Source organism: Drosophila montana, unplaced genomic scaffold (genome assembly GCF_035044405.1).
Source record: "Drosophila montana isolate Dmon_TW-CO22-7 unplaced genomic scaffold, ASM3504440v1 contig_2081_1, whole genome shotgun sequence".
Classification (NCBI taxonomy): domain Eukaryota; kingdom Metazoa; phylum Arthropoda; class Insecta; order Diptera; family Drosophilidae; genus Drosophila; species Drosophila montana.
Window position 1 is genome coordinate 921,588 of NW_026996991.1, and position 24,341 is coordinate 945,928.

Here is a 24,341-nt window from a genome sequence, read left to right on the forward strand (position 1 = left end):
TCTTGCCGAAGATATCCTTATATATGATATCTCATTTTACTAATATTATGTTTAAAATAGACGCTTATTCTATATAAAACCTTGCTGAGAGATGTGTGTGAAATGTAAAAATTTACCTGATATGCACAAAGCAAAAGGTTCCTTTATAAGTAATATTCCTGATTATTAAACACACTTAAATATAAAGAGTATAATAAGAATATAATAATAGATTCCTTTAATCTATTGATGAACATCTCTGGACAAAGCTATAAACAAAAATAAATCATAATAAAAATGAAAAATAAAATGCAATGATAAATGACTCGGATAAAAATAAAGTAATTTTAATGACAATGAATAATAAGAAATAAATTATAAATAATTATGATAATTATAAAACTTACCCATTATAAATGCAGAACTCGCCAATGCACTCAGCTCAGCTCCGATTGACAAACACGTGATTTACAGTTTTTATTTAAAGCCGTTTTAATTTATAATTCTTTAGTAGTGATACGCCCAATATATATATATATATATTTGTATATATATATTTAATTTGTTGTTGGATTATACATAGCATACAGTTGGAATTGTTGTTGCTGGCTGCGAGAGTTTGTTAAAATCGAATCCGACGACAAAATACTCTGCCCCGTTTGCTCTGCTCACGTACCCGAGTTTCATTTAATTTTCATTTAAATTGTATATATAATTTATATATATGTATATTGTGAATTTCAAATGTATTTGTATATGTTTCATATACTCGTATATATGTACTATAAGTGGAGTTAGCTCAACAATATAGATTTGCTAATACTTGGATTTAGCTTCGGCATTTACTGTGTGCAGCTATTAAGTTTTTTTTGTTTCTTTTTGATTGGTTAAATCAGCGCATAATTGTGAGTACAGTTATAAGATTATTATAATTACAATTCTCTAATATTTTACAATTCCAAATTAGTATTACATAATAGTTTAACAAATGTTTACATTTCGCTACAAACTCAAACTCAATCCGCTCGCTTATCGTGATTTGTTTCATTTTCTTTTTTAACGTTTTCCAATACTGAAAACATACGAAAGCGAACACCAAACAACATTTTCGAGGGGGCGGATTCACACTTGTCGCGGGGTACAAGTGCGCCCCAATGTTCTGGCCCACACACTACGGCAAATTTGATTGCCCGCCGCACGTCCCGGCTTAAGCTCGTGCCTTGTCCGAAGCAAATTGCAAATGAAAAAATTGTTTTACAAATTTTTTGCCAGAAGGTTTACATACATGTACACATATATATATGGCTATAAGTTTTAGAGGGTTTTACTGCGTAGATATTGCATTGTAAGCACATTTTTTGTTTAAAGTATCTTAGAAATTTACAGGTGGCCTTTGCATTAATTTTTTTTTGTTTGTTTTCGTTTAGATATTATCAAAACTACGTTAAATATTTTGTTCGCTTTAAGCAATCTGCAGGTGGTTCTTTTGAAATCGAAAGAGAGAGAGATAGAGAGACGGAGAGAAATAGAGGAATGAGTTAGGATTAAAGCAGTTTATAGCGGTTAACTAAACGTAAAGCTTCTAAGCGTCAAATTTTTGCATTGCCTTTAGACTATATGGAGCATTAAAGCGTTTTCTTTTAATTCGTATGTTTTTCTTTTTCGTATTTTTTTTTTTTTTTTTGTTCATCCCTTTGCTCTTCTTATATTGCCGTGCCATTTACATTGTTCATAACTCTTGTGGCTTTTCCTTTCTTTTTTTGAGAAGTTCAATTATATAGTTTATCAAACGCATACATATAGAGAATAGATTTATATTTCTAGAGTTGCATTAACAATTAATTGTAAACTGCTGAGCGTACGTTTACTTTAAGTCCCACACTACGTTCTATATACTGTACGGTCATTTTCGTTAACACACATACATATATTATGTATATATTTATATATATATAGGTATATATGTTTCTTTGTCTTGTATATGTATATGTAATTGCATTTTGTGTTTTCTTCATATGTCTTTGCTTGACTTGTATTATTAATTAAACAATATATCGTAAATTGTTGAAAATTTGTGTATAAACAGCAAATATATATATGTTTTTACAATATTGTATTATATATATATATATAGAAATATATATATGATTTTATATATGTTTGCTTTAGTTGCTCCTTTAAAATGCATATATATGTATTTTTATTTTTTGTTGGATTGTTTGTGTTTGGAGTGTGCTGTTCTTTAAAAATAGGCTCGACTGTATTCAACATAATATCACTTGGAAATTGAAAGTTTTGTTCGGCAATTAAATTATAAATTAATCAATTAATTAACTAATGATTATATTTATACAATTCGGAAACTATTTACAAAACATATTTGAACGTAATACCAATTCTGAGCGCCCGCAAAGTATGCCACAATACTTGTGGCCCGCTTACTTTTGGCTGCCCGGCGATTATCAAAATAGAATTATAATTAAATACAATACTCAATAAACATTGTTGTCACTACTTAATTATTACGTACGCTTTGCATTTTGAAGTTTTCTCTTGTTTTTCTTTTGTTTTTCTGTTGTGTGTTCTTATGCTCCTATATTGTGTTCATTCGCACGTTCATTAACATTTGCGATGGAATCCCAGCTATCTTTTTATCAATTGCCAGCTGCCTGTTGGGCCTGCTTCAAGCGCATGCTGATGCCCAGTCGTTGCAGCCAGCCATAGCCTGCGTCTCAGTAAACCAAAACGGATTCCATCGTAATTGTATCTCATTTGTTCGCGCTGCCCGCGTTCACCGCGTTGCTGGCCTGAATCTGCGATGCCGTCTGCGAGGCCGGCTCCAGTGTGCGTCGCGCCAGGCGGGATCTGTCAAGGTGTAATTAGACATTATTAGATTGGATATATAAATATAAGGAGCATCATTTGACTCACTTGATTTGACCAGCCAGCAGCGGATTGATGGCATAGAGCCAGTCGTGCACCTCCTTATCGCCCAGCGTTTGCAGCAGGTAGCCGCGATGTTTGGTCACCACGCTGCGGGAACGAAGTGGAAATTAATCAGTAAGCTATACATTAAATGTTATCGGGTATTGTATGGCTTTGCACAGTCAATGGACACATTTGTCTGGACGGTGGAATATTTAAAATTTATATACATGCTTCGCAACATGGGAAATATGTCTCTTAATTGTCTACAAAAGTAAATTTAATGCCTCACGAACGAAAGGTCAACTATGTTCCTTCCATATAAGCTTCTAACTCTGGGGGTGGATCTTCCCGAAAATTCGAAACATGACTTCAATCAATTTTTATAAAGAAGATTTCCATCATTCTTAACATTTGCGAAAGGAAGTTAACTTCCTAAAATGGTTTAGATTTTAGCTCTAGCGCTTTGGGCTGTGGGTTTACAATCTGTCAGTCAGTCAATCAGTCAGTGGGGAAGACTTCAGCTCACCTGAAAGTGTTGGGTATTTTGACCATGGCCGCCTGATCCTCACTGCACTCAACCTGTGCTGTGGCCAGATTCAGGACAGCGCGCTCCACAGGATCCTTCTCCGAGCGATAGATAAAGACATAAGGACGTCGCACAATCTGAGTGAATACAGAGATGGGTTATTCGGCTTCTCCTAACTCTTTATAGGTATAACTACTTACCACCCAGCGCTTCTTCCAGCCGGAACCGCCATGTTCGAGGACATTCAAGATACCCTTGCGTGCCACAACAGGACTAACGCGTATCTCCTCCAGTTCGGGCACATACAAGCGCATGGGCAGCGCCGGCTGTGTGGCCGGAGCGGGTGCCTCCCAGCCGTTTGGCGCATCAGCGCGGTCCGGTGAGCATAATCTGTGGATGGTCCAATAAATCTCAGGTTAGGTTAAGTTTTAAGGGCTGTGCGATACGAAAACAAAGTTACCTGTGTCGAATTACAAATTTGTTCTTTCTAATTTTGTGTTGAAAAAAAAAACAAACGAAACAAAAACGAAAACAAATATCGAAATTGTTTTTGAGTTTGACATTTCAGCTGAATAGTAGGGTGAGAATTTTAATTTGGCGTATGAGTTCTTTTTTTTGTGAGTGCGTTTAATTGGAAAACAACAGCCGCAGCAGGTGCAACAACAGCTGCTCGTTTGGCGAAAGCCCCAAACCCAGTGCATAGTTTTGATAGATCGCATCAGTTGGCACTTGGAGCTCGGCATGTTACGTTTACTGCTGCTCATTCACTGCGGCACACTGGCTGTGGTCATGCATCATGATGACCCGGAACCGGATCGTCACAATTACATTTGGAATCCATTTCCCGCTTTCTGTGGCCCCAATGCTACCAGTGTGCGCTGCGGCGGCGTCTGCCCCGAGACCTGCTCCCACATATCCCGCAGCTGTAGTCACCATTGTGGTGTGCCCTGTGTCTGCAAATTCGGCTACTTGTTCGGCGAGTCCCTGCTCAAATGCATTCGGCGCAGCGACTGCCCCGCGGGTGTACAGCAGCAGGAGGTGCAAACGCACCGCGTGTTTCAATAAAACAAGCTCGAATTCAGTTTAAATATGGCTCAAGAGATAAACTTTGCCTAACTTTTTTTCTAATTCAATTAAAAGAGGTTTCCTCTTTCTATGCAATATAAATTGCAGATATATGACTATGAAAATGCAATTCATTTCAGTTTTTAAGAGGCCTTCGCATTCCTCATTTCATGCAGCTGTAAAACGAGCTACTAAGAGTAATTTGAGCTCAATAGATCTAAAACCTGACCTATTTCGGCTTAAATCACACATCTCTATTAGAGATGGGCGCGTGATTTTTTCCTAATACAACTCTTAACACTAATCACAAGAGTCGTGTCAGTTGTTTAATTAGGTCGTGTTTAATTGGACAGAGTCGTGCTCAGCAGGTAGGTCGTGTTCAAAAGAACGAAGTTATGTTTAGTCGTGTTATGTTGTGTTTCAAGTCGTGTCTCGTAAATTTGTAAGTCGTGATTAGGTCGAGAAGGTAGGTAGTGTTTACGAAGTCCTGTTCCGTCGTGTTATGTGGTATGAAGTCATGTCATATCGTGTTTGGTATATTTTTAGGTCGTGTTTAGCCGTTTAATGTCGTGTCTTTTAAACTTAATCATACTAAGACTGTTACGTGCTCATTTCTAAGCTCAACTTTAATGTGCATGTGTTTATGTAATAAACTGTGTGGCCAATTGACTGTGTTTAACTAAAGGCTCGAAGAAAGCAAAGATGGGAATGGATCAAGCATGCCTTAAAAAAAAGTTTCAACTTACTCCATGGAATTGCTAGAGATGCAGCTAACTGTCATGTCGGCGCAGCCCTCATCGCTAGGCGAAACATCAGACTGGGTTTGTGTATCGCTCTGTTCGACCTTGCTGTAACGACCTGAAATGACGAGACAGTTCGTTAAGCACCAGTTCGTGTCCCCTTTCATTTAAGACTTGCCTTGCACCAGTTTCAAGCACTTGAGCATAAGCTCCTGCTCGCGCTGATTGTACTCGCGCTCGGGCATCATCTGCTGCGGATCCTTGACGGGCGTTTGTGGCGACTGTGGTATCAGCATGTGCACAGGCGAGGTGGCCGCACGTGCAGCCAGATTGCAAACATCCTTCTCGGTCTTGGTCGTCGGATTGGGATTGGTGTCCATGCCCAGACGCTCGCGCAGCAGCAACAGATGACGCATGCGGCCTACTTCCTCCAGACGCGTTAGTTTCTCCAGCTCCCATTGATGATCGAAGATCAGCGAGTCGCCGCGTGGCCGCCAGCCATGCAGATTCTCCTCGCCGCGCACATACGTGGAGCTGGTGTCCAAAACGCGACGTTGCCGACGCTGCACACCTGTCGAATGAAGCATAAAGCGTATTGAGTGGCGGGTTCTAAGAATTGTGCGCGAGAGCAAAGGACGATTACAACTACAATGAGAATTGCTACCTGGACTACCTGCTTCGGATGCTCTACGCAGCGAGAGCTCGTAGACGCCAGAGAGACGATTGGCCTCCGGATTGCGATACTGGCCAGAGAACAGATGCTTTAGTGAGCGCGGGCCGGTGCGTGCATCGCGTCCATAGATAACCATGCTGAGATCCTTGGTAATAATAGCCGGACGGGCGCAGTTATCCAGCTAAAAAAGACATTCTTTATAGGCTGTTAAACTAGACTAGGATTGAAACAAACCTCCAGATAGGCGCTGAGTGTAATGTAGATAGTCTCGCCGCCCTGCGAGACGCGATTGAGTAGCGCCGAGTTGTGCAGACTGGAGTCCCAGGCGGCCTCAAAGCGATAGAAGGAGCGATCATCGCCAGGCACCTCCAGAACCTCGCCCGGAAACAGGCCCAGCGACAAGACGCAGGCGTCCTCATCCTGCTCATCCGAAGACTCGGGCGTATTGCGTATGCGACCAACCACCAGCTCATTAATGTCCTTCCACTTCACCTCTGGCGTCGGCTCGTGCACAATGGTGATGCGTATGCGTCGCTGTATGCCCTGATGCAGCAAAAACAGCCCGCGGCAGGGAAGATCATCGCTGTGCTCAACCACCTAGGGTAAGAGGTAAAGCCAAAATTAATAACACCAAGTAAGAAGGTAATGAGAATGATAGTTAATGAGCAGATTTCATGTCTATATATGCACTTACCGATGGCACGTACTCCCCATTGGGTGCTAGCTCACAGATCTCGAACCACACCAGCACATCATGCTTCGCCAAGACCGTGGATGATGGCGGACAGGGCAGCGGTCCAAATTTGGGACTGCGCACTGGCTGACTTATGGGTATGCTTGGTGGCAGCATGCGTCTTGGTGGTGGACGAGAAACGAACTCCTGCTTGGCATCCTTGTGCAGCGGATGTGTCTGATAATGGCCAAAGATCTTGAACATGATGGGCTGTGTCTTCAAATACTCAATAAAGGATTTGGTAACGGGCACAGTTATCTATAAGGAAATGCAACATTAGACAAAGAGAACATTAAGAACTCGGTCGTAAAACGCACATTTTGCACATGGTAAAAACCGAGCGGAGCGCCCGAGGCGGAGTTTTTGACCGGCTCCGTGGAGAAGGCTTCCTCATGGCGATGCAAAAAGCTGTGGGGATGAACAAAAGCCTCAGCAAAAGTTGGATACATTTTAGTTATAATCAACCCACTTGAACTGACAGAAGATGTCTGCATACTCGGCGCCGATGCCCGTGGCCTGGAGCACGGTCACACGGAAGGTGAACTCCTTGCCCACCTGCAAATGCTCGCCCGGCTCCTCGGCATGCTCCTGGTACTCTGAGGCTGAATTCGAATCAATGCCGCGACCAGAATCGGCATCCTCTAGTTCTACAGAGAGCGAAGATTGCTGAGTAAGATGTTTTGAGGGCAAGCTCTAGACGACTTACCCTCCAGTTTGCTGTCCAGTCCACCATTGTCTATGTAACGCTGCACATCGTCCTTTTCGTTAAGCGCACGGTACTTGGGCTTGGCATCATCCTCGTTAAAGACCAGACGAGCTGACTGCTTGACCCCGTTGTTGAAATCAATGGACTCCTCGTCGAGCACCGGCTGCACAGCAATGCGTAGATAGCCTCGGACATCGCCACGTTCATTGACAATGGCCACCTTATGCACTAGGGGCACAGGATAGAGAAGGTTGCTCAGATAGATGAAAGAGCGACCGACCATGCGGAACCAAGGAAAGCGATCATAGAAGGGATCACCTCCAGTTAAGCTCTCCACATTGTAGTCCGGCGAAGTGGGACTCAGCTCCGCCTCGTTGTGATACATTTCGCGCATTAGTTCCAAACGTTGTCTGGAATTAATGGAAAGTATGAAAATGGATGGGGTTAAGTACTGCTCGAAAAGGTCAAGAAATACACAGCAAACAGTGCGCATAGACTAAAGCAGATATAAAGAAGCCTAGTGAAACAGCAAATAATAAAAAAACTACTTGGACTACATCGAAAGCCATACGAAGAACTGCAAAGGAAAAGTTTAAGCTAAGAAAAAGGCATGCATAGAGGGTGACAAAAGCAACTACAATACATACAAATGAAAAACCTCGAATGGAAAGCAAACCTAGAAGGTATCAGATTGGCCAATGTCAAACGCGTTGGAAACGCCTGACGCAGCTGAGGCTTCAACTCGGGCTGCTCCACATGCTGCTCGAACTGGGCCTGGGACTGAATTGGAGGCGGAGCTGGAGGCCTTGACAACTCCATCCCAGTCGCTCCACTGCCGTACGCCTCAATGCTGGACGTATCGAAGAGCATAGACGAAGGCGGACTCTCGACATTGTAAACTTGACGCATCAATTCGAGGCGATAGCTTTTGGGGGTTGATGGGTAAACATGGTTTGATGTATAGTTGGAACAAGGATTTCAACATGATTTGTTTGGGATAGTAAGAGAACCAAAAAAAAAAGGAGTACAAATCAGCATTTGTTAAAGCCGAAACTAGCTTTGTGCTCAGTGTGTGTGACAATGGCGATGAGTTTTCTTTGGAGGGCGTAAATGGTGGCGGTGAATTTTGCCAGCGTTTTGTTGTGGCTTTTCTTTAATTCAACTTTCAAATGACAAGTTAAGCAGTTCTAGAGCTTTACGAAAACTAGAATTCAAGAGCTACAACCACCATGCACGTACCAGAAAGGAAAAATAAAACTAAAACCAAAATACAATTATACCAAAATCAATTGAGTGAGGTTTTTTCTTAAACGAGAGAGAACAGTCGGCTTCGGGCTGGCCGAAGTTTTTACACCCTTGCATATAGATGAAACTACGTTTAACTAATCTAACATAAATACTTGTTCTCAAACCTAAAGAAGCTACATCTTTATATATATATTTAAGATCTTGTCCTAGCTGATCCGTGCGCAGCTCCAGCCGTAAGAGATCAACTTTATACTTAAGCTTCAAAAGTGAGGAATGACAAGCGGAAGAAAACGTTTTTCTGAAAAACATCTAAAAGAAGGCAGCTAATAAGTGAGCTTCGCAAGCGGGACAACCGGAAGGTCGTCAGTTCGAATTCAAATAATATAAGAAACAAATGTTCATTTATTATCCTAATTTTTGACTAGTTGTTCCCATAAGAGATATATTTTATGACAATCGGATAATTATCAAATTGCTGCAAGTGTTCTAGGTTGTAATATCTTCAAACCCCAAACAAAATTCTCAATAGTTTGCCTCCATGACATCTATATCTTCTACTTATATAGCGCCTGGAGCTAAATGATGACTATGTGAATAGAATCTGTTGCCCTAACCAGGAATATACAAACGTAAGGGAATTTGCAAGTATTTCTCTCTTCCTCTCTCTCAAACTCATAACACCCTCTGTAAGGATATAACAAAAGTGCAAAGAGTAGAAATGAATGTGAGCAACAAAAACTTGCTAGACCCAAGTTCTTGGATCGTCATCCTTACCGTAGCTTCTCCAGCGACCAATAATGTGTAGCCCCATTTTTGGTATCGGTGACCTCAACGGCGACCAGGGTCTTGGAAACTGGTGGAGCGCCATACTCATCCTCCGGCTGCATGGGTGTAACGCTGGAGGCGAGCTCCGGTGGCAGCGGTGAGTACAAGGTGTCGGTCAATAGGGTGAACTGGAATTGAACCTGGGAGAGAGAGAGAAAGAACTGTGTAACGAACTGCGACTTATTCAACTACTTTTACTTTCCCACCTTCTTCTTCAGCTCCACCGAAATAGCATTAGCCTCCTTGAGGAATATGGCATTGCCCCAGAGATCATCGCGCAGTGATGTGAACTGATGGTAGCGCCATTTGCGGAAGGCCCAAGCGGCTAGTCCAGCCTCGCGTGCCGTCCAGCAGGACTCGTACATGGGATTGGCTGCGGGGGTTGGAATAGAAGAATTTGGCATACTTATCTAGCAACTGATAGCCTTAACTTACTGTAGACATCCTCCTCCTGATGGAAATCCTCTGGCGAGTAGCTGCTGTACATCGACATGGTCATTGACTGCTCCTCCACTTGCTTCTGCAGCGCATCGATGCGCGCCTCGTAGGATTTGCGTTGCTCCTCGAACTGCTGATCTGCCTGGAGCTTTTCGCGCTTGTACTGCTCCTCCAGATTGTCGAGACGCTTCTTCATCTCGGCCTTGAGATCGATGCCCTGTTTCTCCAGCAGCTCGCACTGTGCGAAATTCCAATCCACTTGCTGTGTGTCCGCCTTCTCAACCTCATTCTCTGCCTCGTTCTCGGTTATCTTCTCGCGCAGCTCACGGGCCTGCTCCGGATTGGTAAAGCGGAACACATGATTCTTGCCCAGAATCACACGAGAGCCTGTCTTCAGCACCTCGGGTTCGACGAGCTTGCGGCCATTGATGAAGATGATGGCATCCTTGTGGGGCAACAGGGTGACGGTGCTGTTGCGATTCTCAAAGGTGCAGTGCTCCTTGAGAATGTGCGAGCCGGACAACTGTATGTCCTGAGGCACATTGGCCTCGTGTGTGCCCAGGCGTGTGAGGCCGTCCTTGATGTAGTAGAGCAGACACTCCGACAGATTGGGATCCTCGTTCAGATTGACCAGATGTGCTGTCTTTTTGGGCGAGAAAACGCCCACTGTGATGCCATCCTCTTTGACAGCCACGCCCATCTCGGCAAAGACCGCCTCACGCTGCAAGCGTATCTCCTCGGTGCGCTTCAGTTTCTCCTCCCAGGTCTCATTGAGTTCTATTTGGGATCGGTCAATCAGGCAACTGCATCTATTGATTGCCTTTGGGCGAGCTTACCTGCAATCAGCTTCTCGCTGGCCTGCAGCTGATCCACGGCCATCTCCGTGGTCGAACCGTTGCGATTACGCGATCCCTTGGTCGGCGACTTAATCCCCGACGACTTGTTCAGCTCATCCTCTGCAAGAGTGGAACACAAATTTAGCAGGAAATGATGGGGATTGGCTATTGTCACAAGCATAGTGATAAAAGCGTGCAGAGATAAGTTAGGGTATTTGGTTACGTATATTGAATATGTGGGTACAAAGCGTGGCCGATTCGTTTTGGTGACTCTTGGAATGAATAACTCTGGCGTGTCCACGTCTAGCCCGTGAGCAGTGCGGACTGCAAGGAGTACTCTGTGCCAATCTTTTGCACTCGGCAACACAAACAAAACTGCAGTGGGAGACAGGAATCGTTAAGATGCGGACGCAATTTTGCAAGATCAGCTGGGATCGCAGTTATATCTCATAATCTAGAAACTAGTCCAATCTTCCACTGTATATCAACTCGTTTCGAATAAAACGCAACATAAATAGGACTTGAACATTGATTATCATAGACATAAGAGTTTGTATATTGTCGTATATTGTTGTATATTTATATGGTATAAGGCATACGTCCTGAAGCGAATTTATGTTTACAGAAGCGCTGAAGTTACAAACACTCACACACACACAAGATTCTTGACTAGACACACATATGGGCACTTCCATGGAAGTTTCTAATATTTCCGAGAATTAGATATTACAATGCCACAATAAAAAGTTTAACGTTTAATAAGTTCATATTGTATAACAACAAATTGCTTTAATAAACTTGGCCAAATTTCGGACAGTTCTGCGTCTGGAAATGCCCATATGTTTCGTAGCGTATAGTATATAGGGTATGTGACATATTGTCATATTGCATATATTGTGTAAGCCTTTTGTTTTGTATTTTAGTTTTTAGTTTAGCTCAGAGTTGGGGCTTTACTTACTATTCGCATCGCGTTTCTCACACACCACTTTGCCATCGGGTCCTAAATGAAATAGGGTTTGTTTTTGGGGTTTTATGTACTCAGGCATAACTCTAGACTAGGACTAGGACTACGACTAACTTAATGTTTTCCCAGTTTTTTTTTATTTTTTAGGTAGCATTCAATTTCCGAGGGCTTAGGTTTAAGCTAAGTCAACTTAGTAAAGATATACTATATACTATATCTACATATATTGAGCTGCACTTACCCTCCTGCACCTCAATGCCCTCGGCCTTGAGCAGATCGCGCAGTTTTTGTATCTCCTCCTTGAGCTCGCGTATAAGCTTGGCATTGGCATCCTCATTGACCACAGCCTTGCACACAATTTGCTTGGCACGATCCGCATAGCTGAAGGGATTTAACTCAAGGATTAGTCGATACAGCTTGAGGGCAAACGAAAACCTACCGTAGGGTGCTCAGAGTTTCATCGTAGTTGATGTCAGCTGGCGATATGGCAGCTATCATGGCTGTCTTGGAGTTGCCGCCCAGGTTCTCGCGCAGCAACCAGGTCAAAGCGGAGTCGCGATAAGGTATAAAGTCCGCCTTCTTTGCGTTCTTTTTCTTCGATGCCTAATATTAAGGAGGAGTTAGAGCAATTCAGGGACTGAGGTGCTTAAAAATACTTACGGACTGTCCATTGGAAAGGTGGCAGGAAAAGGTGAAACCAGTTAGAAAAATTCATTAAAAAAAATAGAAAACTTCAATACTTACCACCTCCGCCAGGGCGGATATGACTTTTCCCAAGGTAGTCAAGGACTTGTTTATGTTGGCGCCCTCCTTCAAGCGAGTGCCTTTAGCGCCTGTCGAGTCAGCACGCTCCGATCCGGCCAAATCGACCAAACTAATCTTGGAGACCTTCTCTGTGAACAAATCTGTCATGGTATCATGCCGACGTTGTGTAAAGAAAATGGTGAAGACCGCATGGGAACGCGAGCTCGTCTCGTTCATGTTGGTGGCGGCCACAGTGCTGAGGAATAGAGCGAAGAGTAAAGCAAGCCGGACAGATAAGCAACAGCTTTAGCTTGACCTACCGCGCCTTGTTGCCCTCATCGATAAGATCATGAATGTCCTGGTAGTCGGTGACAGCCAACTTGGATAGATCTTCCACATAGGGACCCAGCAGTGGATGTTCGCGCACACGCAAATTGCCCTTGTTTTTGGGATTCAACAGATCCCGCACGCGTTCGCAATAGATTTCCATGTAGGAGACCTCCACGGAATACTTGAGCTCATCGGTTTCGGTTTCTTGAATGCGACCGAAGAGATCCTTGCATATCATTGGAATAATGCCCTCCTGTTGCTCCTCCTGGCGGCCCATCATGGTGTAGGATTTGCCTGCGCCTGTCTGCCCATAGGCAAAGATGCACACGTTGTAGCCATCGAAGGAATGCTGCAGCATCTCCTCGCCAATGTCCTTGTAGACCATCGATTGTGTTGAGAAGTCCGAATCGCGGGGCTAGAGTGGAAGTGGGATTAGCTAATATGGAGGCAGGTTAGTTATCCGGATCTTGTCTTACATCATGGGACCAGTAGGAGTAATCAAAATTGAAGCGTTTGATGGACTCGCTTGTGTTGGGCGGCACTTTCGGATTGGTTATGGCTGTTAGAAATAGAGGCTTAGAGGATTACATTAAACGGAATTTCTAGCTGCATTACCCGTTGTTGCGCCGTTCATCTCGATGATGCATTTGGACTCCCGTGCAATCTCCCGCGAGTTGAACGGGCGCACACGCACTGCTACCTTAACCGACGACATCTTCTAGTGGCCCGCGTCGAGCGTCGGCTGCTTGGCTTGTCTTAGGTTGCGGTTAACTGAAGTGGAAGAGTGGCGGAGGCAAATGGGTTAAGACTTGGCAAAGAATGTTATGCGATCCTGGAAATTGGCCCATAAATAAGCCACAAGCCGCAAGCCCAGCGTCATTTTATAATTGGCCCAGCTGTGTCTGGCTGTCTGTCTGTCTGTGTGTGTGTGTGTAGTGTGTGTGCGCCTGTTGTGTCTGTGTGAGCTGTGAGTCATGCAGCCCGCTAGGGGTTTGAATCAAATTTACATGATTGCAGTGGGGCTAAGCAGTCGATACCCAGCCGCAGCATGTGGCATGTTGCACAGGCAAATAGTTATCCCATTCCAGAACAAACTATTTGATGATATATAATTACAAAAGCTTTCTATTTGGAGCCATAAAAAAGTGTGTTGCATACTTAGCGGCATAAGCCACCACCCATATGCATAAATGAAAGTTTTTCATTAAAGTTAAAAGCAATTCCATTTAAGTGAAAGGAAAAATACAGTTCTAAATGTTTAACCCAATTATTTGGGTCAATATTGTCAGGAGTAGTTATAGGCAATCAACTTGTATATATGAAAAACAAGTAAGAGTACCCAAGTCGGGAGTGCCCGTCTAAGGGATACCCTGAACCTTCTTCTACGAAGGGTGGCAATAGCTAGGAAATTAACGATACTTGATTAGGATGTACTATTCTAGAAGCTACTTTTAAAATTTTGTGACAGTAGCTGTTAAAAGCTAAGAGATTTGCTCAAAAACAGGATATAAAATATTCGAATTTATCGTTGCTTGATAACAAATTCGCACTGTGCGGGAACTAGGAGAACCTGCGTTCATAATTTCAAGTCGTATGGTTCTGAGATCGACCCGTTCATACATACGGACAGACGGACGGACGGACGGACGGACATGGCTAGATCGACTCGACTATTAAGAATATATACACTTTATGGGGTCAGAGCTGTTTCCTTCTGCCTGTTTCATACATTTGCACAAAAAATTTATACACTTTTTAACCCATTTTGAATGGGTTCATGGTAGAATAATATGGTTACAATCAAATTTATTTAAATATCAAAAATTAGTCGATTGAGCAGAATTAAGCAAGATCATAGATAAGAAATTAAATCTATGACAATTATGCAGAAAATTGAAAAAATTTTATTACTGGAAAATTTTCAACCCTTGAAACTTCTTAAATATATACAACTATACAAACTACACATAAATATTTGACAAAAATGTATTTAATTACTATTTAGTTATATGTAATTTTAATTTAATTGTTTTCAATTTATAAAAATGTTAAATATTTTACTTTACGCCAAAAAGCTTTGTTCTTAGACAACAGATTTTTTTCATTTCCTGCTTCCTCGCATTTATGTAAATAGTTTGGTATAACCTGCTACCCTGCTGACTTATAGTTCTGCTGGCTGCCTTTTGCACACCCCACACACACACATACGCACACACACATGAGCACGAGTACATACTAGAAAAAATTCCACAATCCACACTTCCAATAAAAGCGCAGCCGAGTGTCAGGCACTCGAATGAGTCATCAGCGAAAAGAAACCCCCCTTACACTACCCAAAATTGTGCGTTTAAGAAAGGCTAATAAAAATATATTTTTGAATGCATTTAAAATTCAAGATTTTGTTACCTTTGAGTCTGTATTGGAGCCAAACAAATGCTGGCTAACACTTTGATGTTGAACTAGGCAAAAAAGTTCTTGGACTTGTTCATATTATAAGGAATTTTTATTTTAATCGATTTAATTTAAAATGAGTTCGCGTGAAATATTGTATTTATTTTTAATTTGTTAAATATTTTATTTCGTTTTATTTAGCGTACATTTTCAATGCTTGATGCCGCACAGTTTTTACACGACCGACGAGGTTCTTTAACTCGCGCACAGTGAAGTCCTAGAATATTGAGACACAGGACAAGGGAAAACTTTAAATATTTCCAATGAGTTAGCCTAGAAGCACAAATGATTCGCTTTGCGCAGCTGCGATAAGTTCTTGCTCAAGCTCACAGTCTCTAGGATTCTCTCTTTCTCTTGGGTTTCTCTCTGTTTACCTGACGCACAGACTTTTGTTTATATTTTTGCTGAAACTGTCAAAGCAAAAATGCAACAGTCTGCGCTCGAGTCTGGGCAAAAGTCTACAAAGAGAACATTGCGCAGATGCCAGCGAAGAGATAGATAGATAGAGAGGGAGAGAGTTAGAGAGAGAGAGAGGGACTCAGTGAAAGTCAGAGAGAGTGAGCAAGAACTTTGGCATAATATTTGTGGTATGTTTATAATTCTTTATATGCTGTTATGCTTGCTGACGCGATTGGAATGTGCTGGATATAAAAATTATAATAAAAATTAGAATCAAATGCAAAACAAGGCATAAAATACTATCAATTTAATTATGGAATTTATCTCTTTTTATAGACAAGTTCTTAGCTCTATTCATTTCACACGTGACCTTCTAGACTCTTGCTTCTTTTCCTATCATTAAAAGACGATGCCTTACTTTCTAGATTTTCTAAAAAGTCTACAGCTAGAAATTCAGTTTGAGTCAGTCACTTTTTCAGTTAGTTCTTGAACTTAAGCTTTTCTTTTTTTGCCCCTGATTGAGTCCTTCAGACACTTAGAGCAACAAAATAAATCCTTCACATTTCACTTCTTTATTGCGGTGCGTCATGTTGTGTCTCTTTTATGGTTTCAAGTACCGTGACCATTAAATGCTACATACACACACACATACACACACACAACCACCCCACATACACACACACTACAAGTTTTCCTCTAGCATATCCTTCGCTTGGGTCGTCTTGACCTTTATTAATAAATTTCCATGTTGCCTTCGTCATGGCTAAAAAAAAAAAAAAACTCTACCCTCACAAACTCTACACAAAGCTAGGTGCATTAATTTCGAGGCAACTGTAGAAAAATATGGCAAAAAAAAAAATATTATAAGAAAAATTATATGAAATGAAAGCAAATAATGCAAAAATGATTTGGTGGACATTTGAATTTTGAAATGTTTCTTTGGCGAATCAATGAAAATTTTGCAAAATATTTTTGTGGATATTTTTGAAGCAATTACCAATTGAATTTGGGTGGGCAAAACACAATAAAAAACGACAAAAACTCAAAATAATTTCGGCTTGAAGATAAACTGCTCTGGTTGTTGTAGGTAATCCTCCTCCCGTTGTTGCTGTTGTTGTTGTGGATGGTGCTCTTCATCGAATGTGAAATTAAATATTATAAGACTATCCATCATAGATCTTTTCGAGGAGGTGGGAAATATGATCGATAGCACCAAAACTATTGTTAGCAATAAAGCAAAAAACAATAAATAACCAAAACCGCACATTCGCGTAAAAGTTTTCGCAACGTTCTTCAGATTTATAGATATAGATATATATATATGTATATACTATAGGTATAATATATGTATGTATAAGGCTTTCTTCTGTATAACAGCGAAAATTGTTCACAGAGCTTAGCAGCTTTTTTTCAGGCCAACTGCCTGATATTCAAGTATTTTGCAAGTATTTTAATTTGTTGTTACGTTTGTTTCTTTTTTGGTTACAATTTTTTAACACATTTTTTGTGGCTTTTTTTGGTTTTCTGCACAAAATCGATGGCCAATCGAGGCGTAGGCCGATAAACGCGCGCGCTTCAAACAAATGTGAACTGCAACCGTTGGGGTTAGACGACGCAGTGAGCCGAGCTGCCAGGCAACCGAGCTGGCTAAGGCAGCCTCAGCAGGCGGCGACCAGCCCTCAGCTGAGGCGCATGCGCTGTTTGGGGGTTGGTGGGCGGCGGTATGTGGGGCTGGCTTCCTCCCTCACTCCCCCCCCCCCCTTATTGGCATGACAGCTATGCTAAAAATTTCATCAAGCGTCCAGCGCAATAATAACAAAATGCGTTGCCTGTCAAAAAGTAGCGCATAATGAATTTCATTTTAGTCGCCTGCCTCTTAGCGCAACTGTTACACGTTTTTTGGCCGCCAGTGTAGACAGCCCACACTGCGCAGTTAATAATACGAATAGCTGAAAAATCGTATTATGTCGCTGCCGGCGAATGACGTAAAATAGGAAATTTCTATTGATTTACCATCAATGTCGCATACCACGAGCCAGCTTGACGCAGCGCGGATCCGCTTTTTATGCTCGTCTTTGCATTGTCTCCAACGTAATTGCTTTGACATTGAAAATGTGGGCGATAAAGCGACAGTTAATGGTTAATGTTGTTAACAAAGTCTACCACAGCAGCTACTGCCTATTGGCAGGGGCCAAGAGCAAAGCAGGACAGTTGGGCTTGGTGTAAGCCAAAAGGCTCAAATCGAATTTGAATCGAACCAGTTCGAAGCTGGCCATAGCCTGATCCTATGGGAAGAGGCAGCAGGAGGCTTTTGCGATCCCATAAAGCCGTATCAAACCAGAATAAAAGTGTTCTGTTAAACGTACGTCACGAGCCTGCGTGGCTAAGCATCGGTCTGGCAAACATCTGGCCGCTGGTTCAAATCCATTTTTATTTTGTATATAAAGCTAAATATGCAAGGTTAGGCATTTTATCATTTAATGATTTTCAAGAAAGATACACCTGAGTAACTATTCAATTCTATATCAAATCGAAAACAAAGAAAACTCCACAAAGTATGCTTTAAGTTTTCTGCATTTTCACACTGCAAAAACGTCATACACAGAAAATGTCAGCGACGACGCATCGAAAAACCGCGTCGCCCACGCAGTGAAAACCTCTTTCCACACACATCCCAGAATTGTGCGTGGGTGTGCGTGTGTAAAGTGCGGCAAGCGGTAGGGGTTGCTCGGCAAGGTGGAAATTCTATTGCTGCGCAGTAAAAACTGCAACACGCGAATGGCGGACGGCAGCCAACCCAAATAATATCGAACGAATTTGTCCCGTGGGCGGGTCGTTGACGTATATAAAAATTTTGTTGTTTTTTGAAGTTTGCCATTGACTTGAGGCACATTCGCATGCCCAAAGCAAGGGATGCACACACTGTGTGCGTCAATGTCAATGACAGTTCATGGACTGGTTGGTTATACACAGGGCAAAGGACACAGATTTTGTGGCATCATCCTGGCTGACAGTTCGTAGACTTTAAACCATTAAAAAAACGTGCTTAAAACTAGTGTGTGCCTGACTTGAGCATACTCTCTACTTAGCTTCGAGCTGCCTTTAGATGCTCTCACATTCAAACTTAGTTCTGTATAAAAACATTCTTACATTTTTTCAGTTTTTAATAACTAGAGAGTTACTGATTCGCTCGTTATGAAGTTTTCTGTGTTAAAATATATATTACTATTTAGTGAATATACAATATTGTCAGTTTTAAATAAACTTGAGTTGTAAGCAGATTTTAAAATGGTAACATAAGGATTTCGGAGTAGATTATAATAAATAAATATAGTTAGCGTATGGTAACGAGAACTTATGTTCACAAATTTTAGATATCTAGACTGGGATAGAACATCGAGGCTGTTCTTGCTGAGCACAAGAATATAAGAAATCAAAAAATATAAAAATTATATAGATATATATAAATAAGTTCGCAGATAACGTCTTCTGCCTGCTCTATGCATATTTGCACACATTTGCACAGCTTCAATCTACCCATTAATATCATATTTTAATGGGTATAGATTATAATGAGTCTTGCAAATTAAAAAGCACAGCTCAGGACGTATTTACAATTGAATTCTGTTTTTAAATTGAGGCTCGCAGGCAATTCACTTAATGTGAAGTGTGCGCAGACAGGCTCTTAATTAAGCTAAAATCAAAAATATACACATATATATATATATACATATATAAATATGCATATATATAAAGAAAACATATATATAGACCTTGCCTTCAAGTCGTGCACAGCAAGCGGCAATGGCGACGTCTGTGTCGTCCATTAAGTCAGCTACATAAAACAAATGCTATTTTCTTATTTAAATTAACGCAAGCAGCAAGCAGCGACTGTGCCCACGCAAAAATAACATACACACACACACACAAATACACAAACACACACACATGCACAACACAGTTCACAGTTCGAAGCTCGCACAGCAAAAAGCGGATGACTCATGCAGAGTCCTCCAAACACACACACATAACAGCGCGCATGTTCGTGCCAAATTTGTTGTGCCAGTGTGTGTGTGTGTTTCTGTGTGTTTGTGTGTGTGTATATGCTTGTTGTTCGACAATTGCTTCTTGAACTGGCACCTACCACAGTCAGCAGGAGCCGCAGTCAAACTTGGTGAATCATCCTTTTTAGAGGCGCGCACGTTTCCTGCCATCCAGCCACCCCTCCCCCCCTCATACACACACACAACACACACAAACTACTGCACCCTACTCGGCTTTTATGTGGCAAACAAGCGACTGCCGTCTAGCAAATACACAAAGAAATTACATTTATAGAAGCCAAAAATTTCAAGTTCAGTTACGATATCTTAATTTTAGCTCTATTCTTTAGCGTGTGGCTATCCAATTTGAGCTTAAAAACTTTTTTAACTTTATTTAAATATGTTAAGTAAGAAGTATTAATGTAAGTCTAATAGTTAAAACAGAAATAAAAAGACTCTTAAGCAAAATCTTTAAAATTGCAGTTTCTTGAAAAAAATAACAAATTCATAATAAGTTTATTTAAGTTGTGAATAACAGTAAAATTAAAAATAAAACAAATTTAATAAGGATGAAAAGACAAATTCATTAGACAAATTTTAAACACATATTATAAATAAAAATATTATGAATAAAAACTCAGACGAAATTCAAAGAAATATTGGCTGAAATCTTTTAGGAACAGTAAATTTGGGCATACGAACTCGGCTACCAAAATTTCTAAAGACCTGTTTCTCGAATCGATCTTTGTCGAAGGTATAAGCTGAAATCTATCATTAGGTCTAGAGTCTAGATATGTGGAGGACAATCGCCAATCACTAGTCCCTGATGTGCAAAGTCGAAAGATCTTAATACATGTATAGAACATTTGTTCCAAATTTGCAGTGGTTATTCTTCTTAGCATTGAAAACAAATTGAGTCTATACGAAAAGACGAAAGAACAGTAGACGGACAGACGAACTTTTGAAAAATATGATACTCGTTTTGTCGACCATTCACAAATAAATAGGAAATAAATTTAATAATAAATATAAAATTAATAATACAAAATATATGTTGCTAGTTTTTTAGCTATTTAGACGCATGATATCAAATCATATGTCTAAGAGCAACTATTGTGTCGTTTATATTTTTAACAAAACCTTTGTTATGTTTTTTAAAGCATTAGAAACTTTTCTCTTTGTGTGGCAGCTGCCATACACAATATTTTGTGCCTCAACTGTGTTGCTTTTCATCTTTTTCATAATCAACTTATTATTTCAAGGTCTGCTCAAGAATTTAGTTTTTTTGTCATTAGTTAAACACGAATACCCCTAATGCTTGAATTGCCAGGAATGTTGTAACTTTCGGTGCCGCGTTGTCGCGCTGATTGCGTGTATGTGTGTATATATGTGTATGCGAGTGTGTGTGTGTGTGTGTGAGAGTGTATATCTGTGTGTGCTAGCATAGTTATAGGCGCGCGTGTCCCGCCTGTAGACGTATGTAGGTGACTAAGAGTGGGCCACGCCTCATTGCCCAGTTGCCATAAAATGCATGTGGCAACATTTGCCGTGCTGCTGCAAGGTGGCAGCTGCAGCGTCAACTGCAATTTGAAAGCAGCCCCAGCCAAATTGCCAACTGCTCCAATTGGAGGGGGGAACACTTAAAAGTGCTCCCACATAAATCATGCGGCAAGGCATCCCAAAAAAAAAAAGGAAAGGAATAAAATAATGCGGGCCCAAAAACCGCACTGTGGTCTTGGGGCTAATACAATTCAGCAATATTTAAAACAAAGTGCCGAGCGAAAAGTGTCCGCCAGGAAGCCATTTTACGGTCCTGCGGTGCATTAAGTGCACGGCCAGGTGAACCGAAGCCCGAGCAACTGCGTGTGGTTTCCCCGTGAATGCCCTCCCTTGCCCGCACCCAACAACTTTTATTATATTTTTAGCGGAAATTTATGTTTATTGCTCGGCTGCCACATTTTACCCTTAAAAAAATGGCATGGGTTAGCACAAGTTTGTCATTAGGTTTGCCATTAAGAAAAAGTTTAAAAGGCTAAAAAAATCGTGAGCACCTGAATATACCACTTCTAAGTAATGTAAAATGCAACTACTTAAGACTTCAATTGAAGATATACATCAATTTCTGCTTTCCAAACACTGTCAAACGGAACTACTTGAAATATTTCTTAATTCTATAACACATTTTTAACGGTAGACACTGTTCGGTGTGTTGTAAAACGCTTTTTGTTCTCTGTGATTTTCCCTTTTCTGTGTTGAAAACAAGTTTTTGAGTATATTTTTATTTATTCATGCAGTTTTGTGGGCTGCTGTGGCATGAAAACAAACTTGGGCCAAGCCGTAACTGCATAAAATGTGGGCTGCTAAAACATGGAAACTTATTTTAAATACGAAAAGAACTCAAGGTTGAAGTCAGGCAGGTAAAAAGCAGAAAAACTAGAGACGCTTGCAAATATTTAACTTTATAATTTAATGCTCTATTATTACTGGACTTTATTACACTTAAAATCGCACAGAACTCATTTCAAATAAGTTTTCATCGTTTTGCCCCAATCAAGAGCTGCTCTTATGACGCACAAGAGAAATGTTTGCTCTGCCAACTGATGCGCAAATAGGAAACGGAACGCCCACTCATCGTCGGACAGTCGGATAGATGGACGGCCAACATGGACATGGACATGGACACGGACATGAACATGACTTGAACATTAACATGGTCACGAGGACACAGACATTGTCATTTACCCAACCACACAAGATGTGCTTTTGCGTCGTTGACAAGGTAAAGGCTAGCACTGGAAGGACCGAAAAGGTCAGAGGTTGTGCGCAATCAGGGCACCAACAATATTAGGCAAATATAATAAACTAGATAAATTTTAATTATTATTATTATTTATTATTTTCATGAGTGTGCCATTTCCAAATAATCATAAACTTTACAGCCTGATAGATGAAAGGCCAATTAGCTGTGTTCGCTATTTTCATAAAAAGGGTTTATTTTATGCTTGAACATGGTAAAGGAAGTATGAAAAGTTAACTTAGATAAAATATATATTGGGAAATACCCTTGAATATATAGTAAGTGTGTGCTGTATACCCTAACTCATATACACAACTTTGTTATCTTATATGGAATATTTATTCTAAGATATGGTACATCTATGATATAGTGCTCCGGTGATAAGATTTTGAAGATATGTTGGAAGCATAATGAAGTTAGTAATTGGAAAGTTTATTCGAGATATTCAACAACATCCAAAAGTTGAAGCCTTAAGACTCAAGAAATCCTTTCTTGATGAGCAATGCGCGAATTTCATCTTTAGCGTTAAAACTTAAACTTTTCATATATAAACCAATTTTTGATCGATTATTCCTAAAGATGAATGAGAATTCGTCCAAAGTTAATAAGATTGGGTTATATGGGAGAAGTATAGTGCAGTTTGCAACTGCCAAGTTTCATTAAGATATTCTGAAAAAGAAAAAATAACTTAATTCCTATATCAGCTATAAGATATAGTCGTCTGATCCAGCCAATTCCGAAGTAACCGCTGACTGACATAGAAACAGGCAGACGGACATGGGTATATCGACAGATCGACTCGGCTGTAATACTGATCAAGAATATATATACTTGCGTAACACACTTCATAACAAAACAAAACGAAATGACTAGAAAAAACTTCAAGAAAAATCTTAAATTCCTTGAAAATTGCAATTTATGAGTTTTAAAATGCCGCTATAATTGCTTGTATATCTTTTATAAAAGGGTACAACATTCTCACAGGCACTTTTACGCACTCAACTGGCGCGCACTTGCCTACTGCAAATATTTGCGCGTTAAAACTCAATTTCGTTGTTTGACGTCAGTTAACGGGACTCGCGGTCAATCTGCAACTTGATAACGACAACAACAAGAACAGCAATAATAATAAATGTAAGGCGTGGGCAGCGCCTGGCGGCAGGCAATGGCAAATGTGAAAGCGTCTGATAGCCGTTGTCTGAGGCTGATGACAGGTTGCACCATATGCTCAATGGGGTGTATTTTTAGCAGAGTGTCCAAAGGCAAGGAAGAAGGGAAACAACAACAGCTGGCAACAACAGCAACAGGATAACAGTTAGTTCGAAATGTGCGTGTGAAATTGTGTGCGTGTGCGCATAACAGGACGCTGTTACAGTCCTGGCCTGGAATATTGATTTTTCAACAAAATGCGTTGAATACATTTTCACGCCTTACATTAGTCACCGCTGACAGGAAAAAGAGGAAAACGTAAAACCTCAAAATATATATTTCAATAAATTGACGCGCTACTCACATTCCAATCCCCAATTCGACGGCCACTGCAATTGCAGCCGTTTCCTATTCCAATTTTATGTTATCCACTGGACACACTAATTTATTGCACTAGTTTTTTTTTATTGTTGCTTAAACGTTTTGCTTTTTGCACAGTTTTTGGGTCTTTTTAAAGCGTTTGCATGTTTGAAATTTTATGTTTTGTTTTTTTTTTCGTTGGGTCTTTGTTTTATTTGCAGCGCATTTGCATTGCAGTTTTCCGTTTCAGCCGTACCGAACGCGTACGCACGCCAAGTGGATCTGTAGCTGCCAAGTCTGTGTTACGCGTGCTGGAAAATTGTTTGCACTTGCGCACGCGAGCGTGGGAAAGCTGTGGAAAAGCCGCGCGAAGTGAGTTTTCCGCCCACCCAGGCGTCGACCAGCCT

At 41.0% G+C, this 24,341-nt stretch overlaps 2 protein-coding genes and 1 long non-coding RNA gene across 4 annotated transcripts; 2 read left to right on the forward strand and 1 right to left on the reverse strand.

Annotated features, from left to right (window-relative positions):
* Nucleotides 1–682: 682 nt before the first annotated feature.
* On the reverse strand, nt 683–24,341 carry unc-104 (kinesin family member unc-104). The gene is made up of 25 exons (XM_064680028.1): nt 23,939–24,341; nt 13,351–13,506; nt 13,212–13,294; nt 12,726–13,150; nt 12,406–12,661; nt 12,101–12,264; nt 11,903–12,042; nt 10,698–10,817; nt 9,859–10,638; nt 9,630–9,796; nt 9,373–9,563; nt 8,027–8,275; nt 7,351–7,760; nt 7,114–7,291; nt 6,962–7,052; nt 6,606–6,902; nt 6,146–6,508; nt 5,903–6,092; nt 5,417–5,809; nt 5,245–5,356; nt 3,894–3,920; nt 3,634–3,823; nt 3,434–3,570; nt 2,911–3,012; nt 683–2,844 (listed from the first exon to the last, which is right to left on the reverse strand). The coding sequence occupies exons 2-25, from the start codon at nt 13,448–13,450 to the stop codon at nt 2,748–2,750; spliced, it is 5,262 nt and encodes a 1,753-aa protein (XP_064536098.1). The 5' UTR covers nt 13,451–13,506; nt 23,939–24,341; the 3' UTR covers nt 683–2,747.
* On the forward strand, nt 4,073–4,521 carry LOC135426750 (accessory gland protein Acp62F-like). Its single transcript, XM_064680027.1, has one exon. The coding sequence runs from the start codon at nt 4,175–4,177 to the stop codon at nt 4,496–4,498; it is 324 nt and encodes a 107-aa protein (XP_064536097.1). The 5' UTR covers nt 4,073–4,174; the 3' UTR covers nt 4,499–4,521.
* On the forward strand, nt 21,771–22,505 carry LOC135426692 (uncharacterized). 2 transcript variants are annotated; one of them, XR_010435936.1, is made up of 3 exons: nt 21,771–21,832; nt 21,923–22,045; nt 22,142–22,505. It is a non-coding gene; the product is annotated as an uncharacterized LOC135426692 (long non-coding RNA). The 2 variants fall into 2 exon arrangements; XR_010435935.1 differs by having other exon boundaries at nt 21,773–22,045.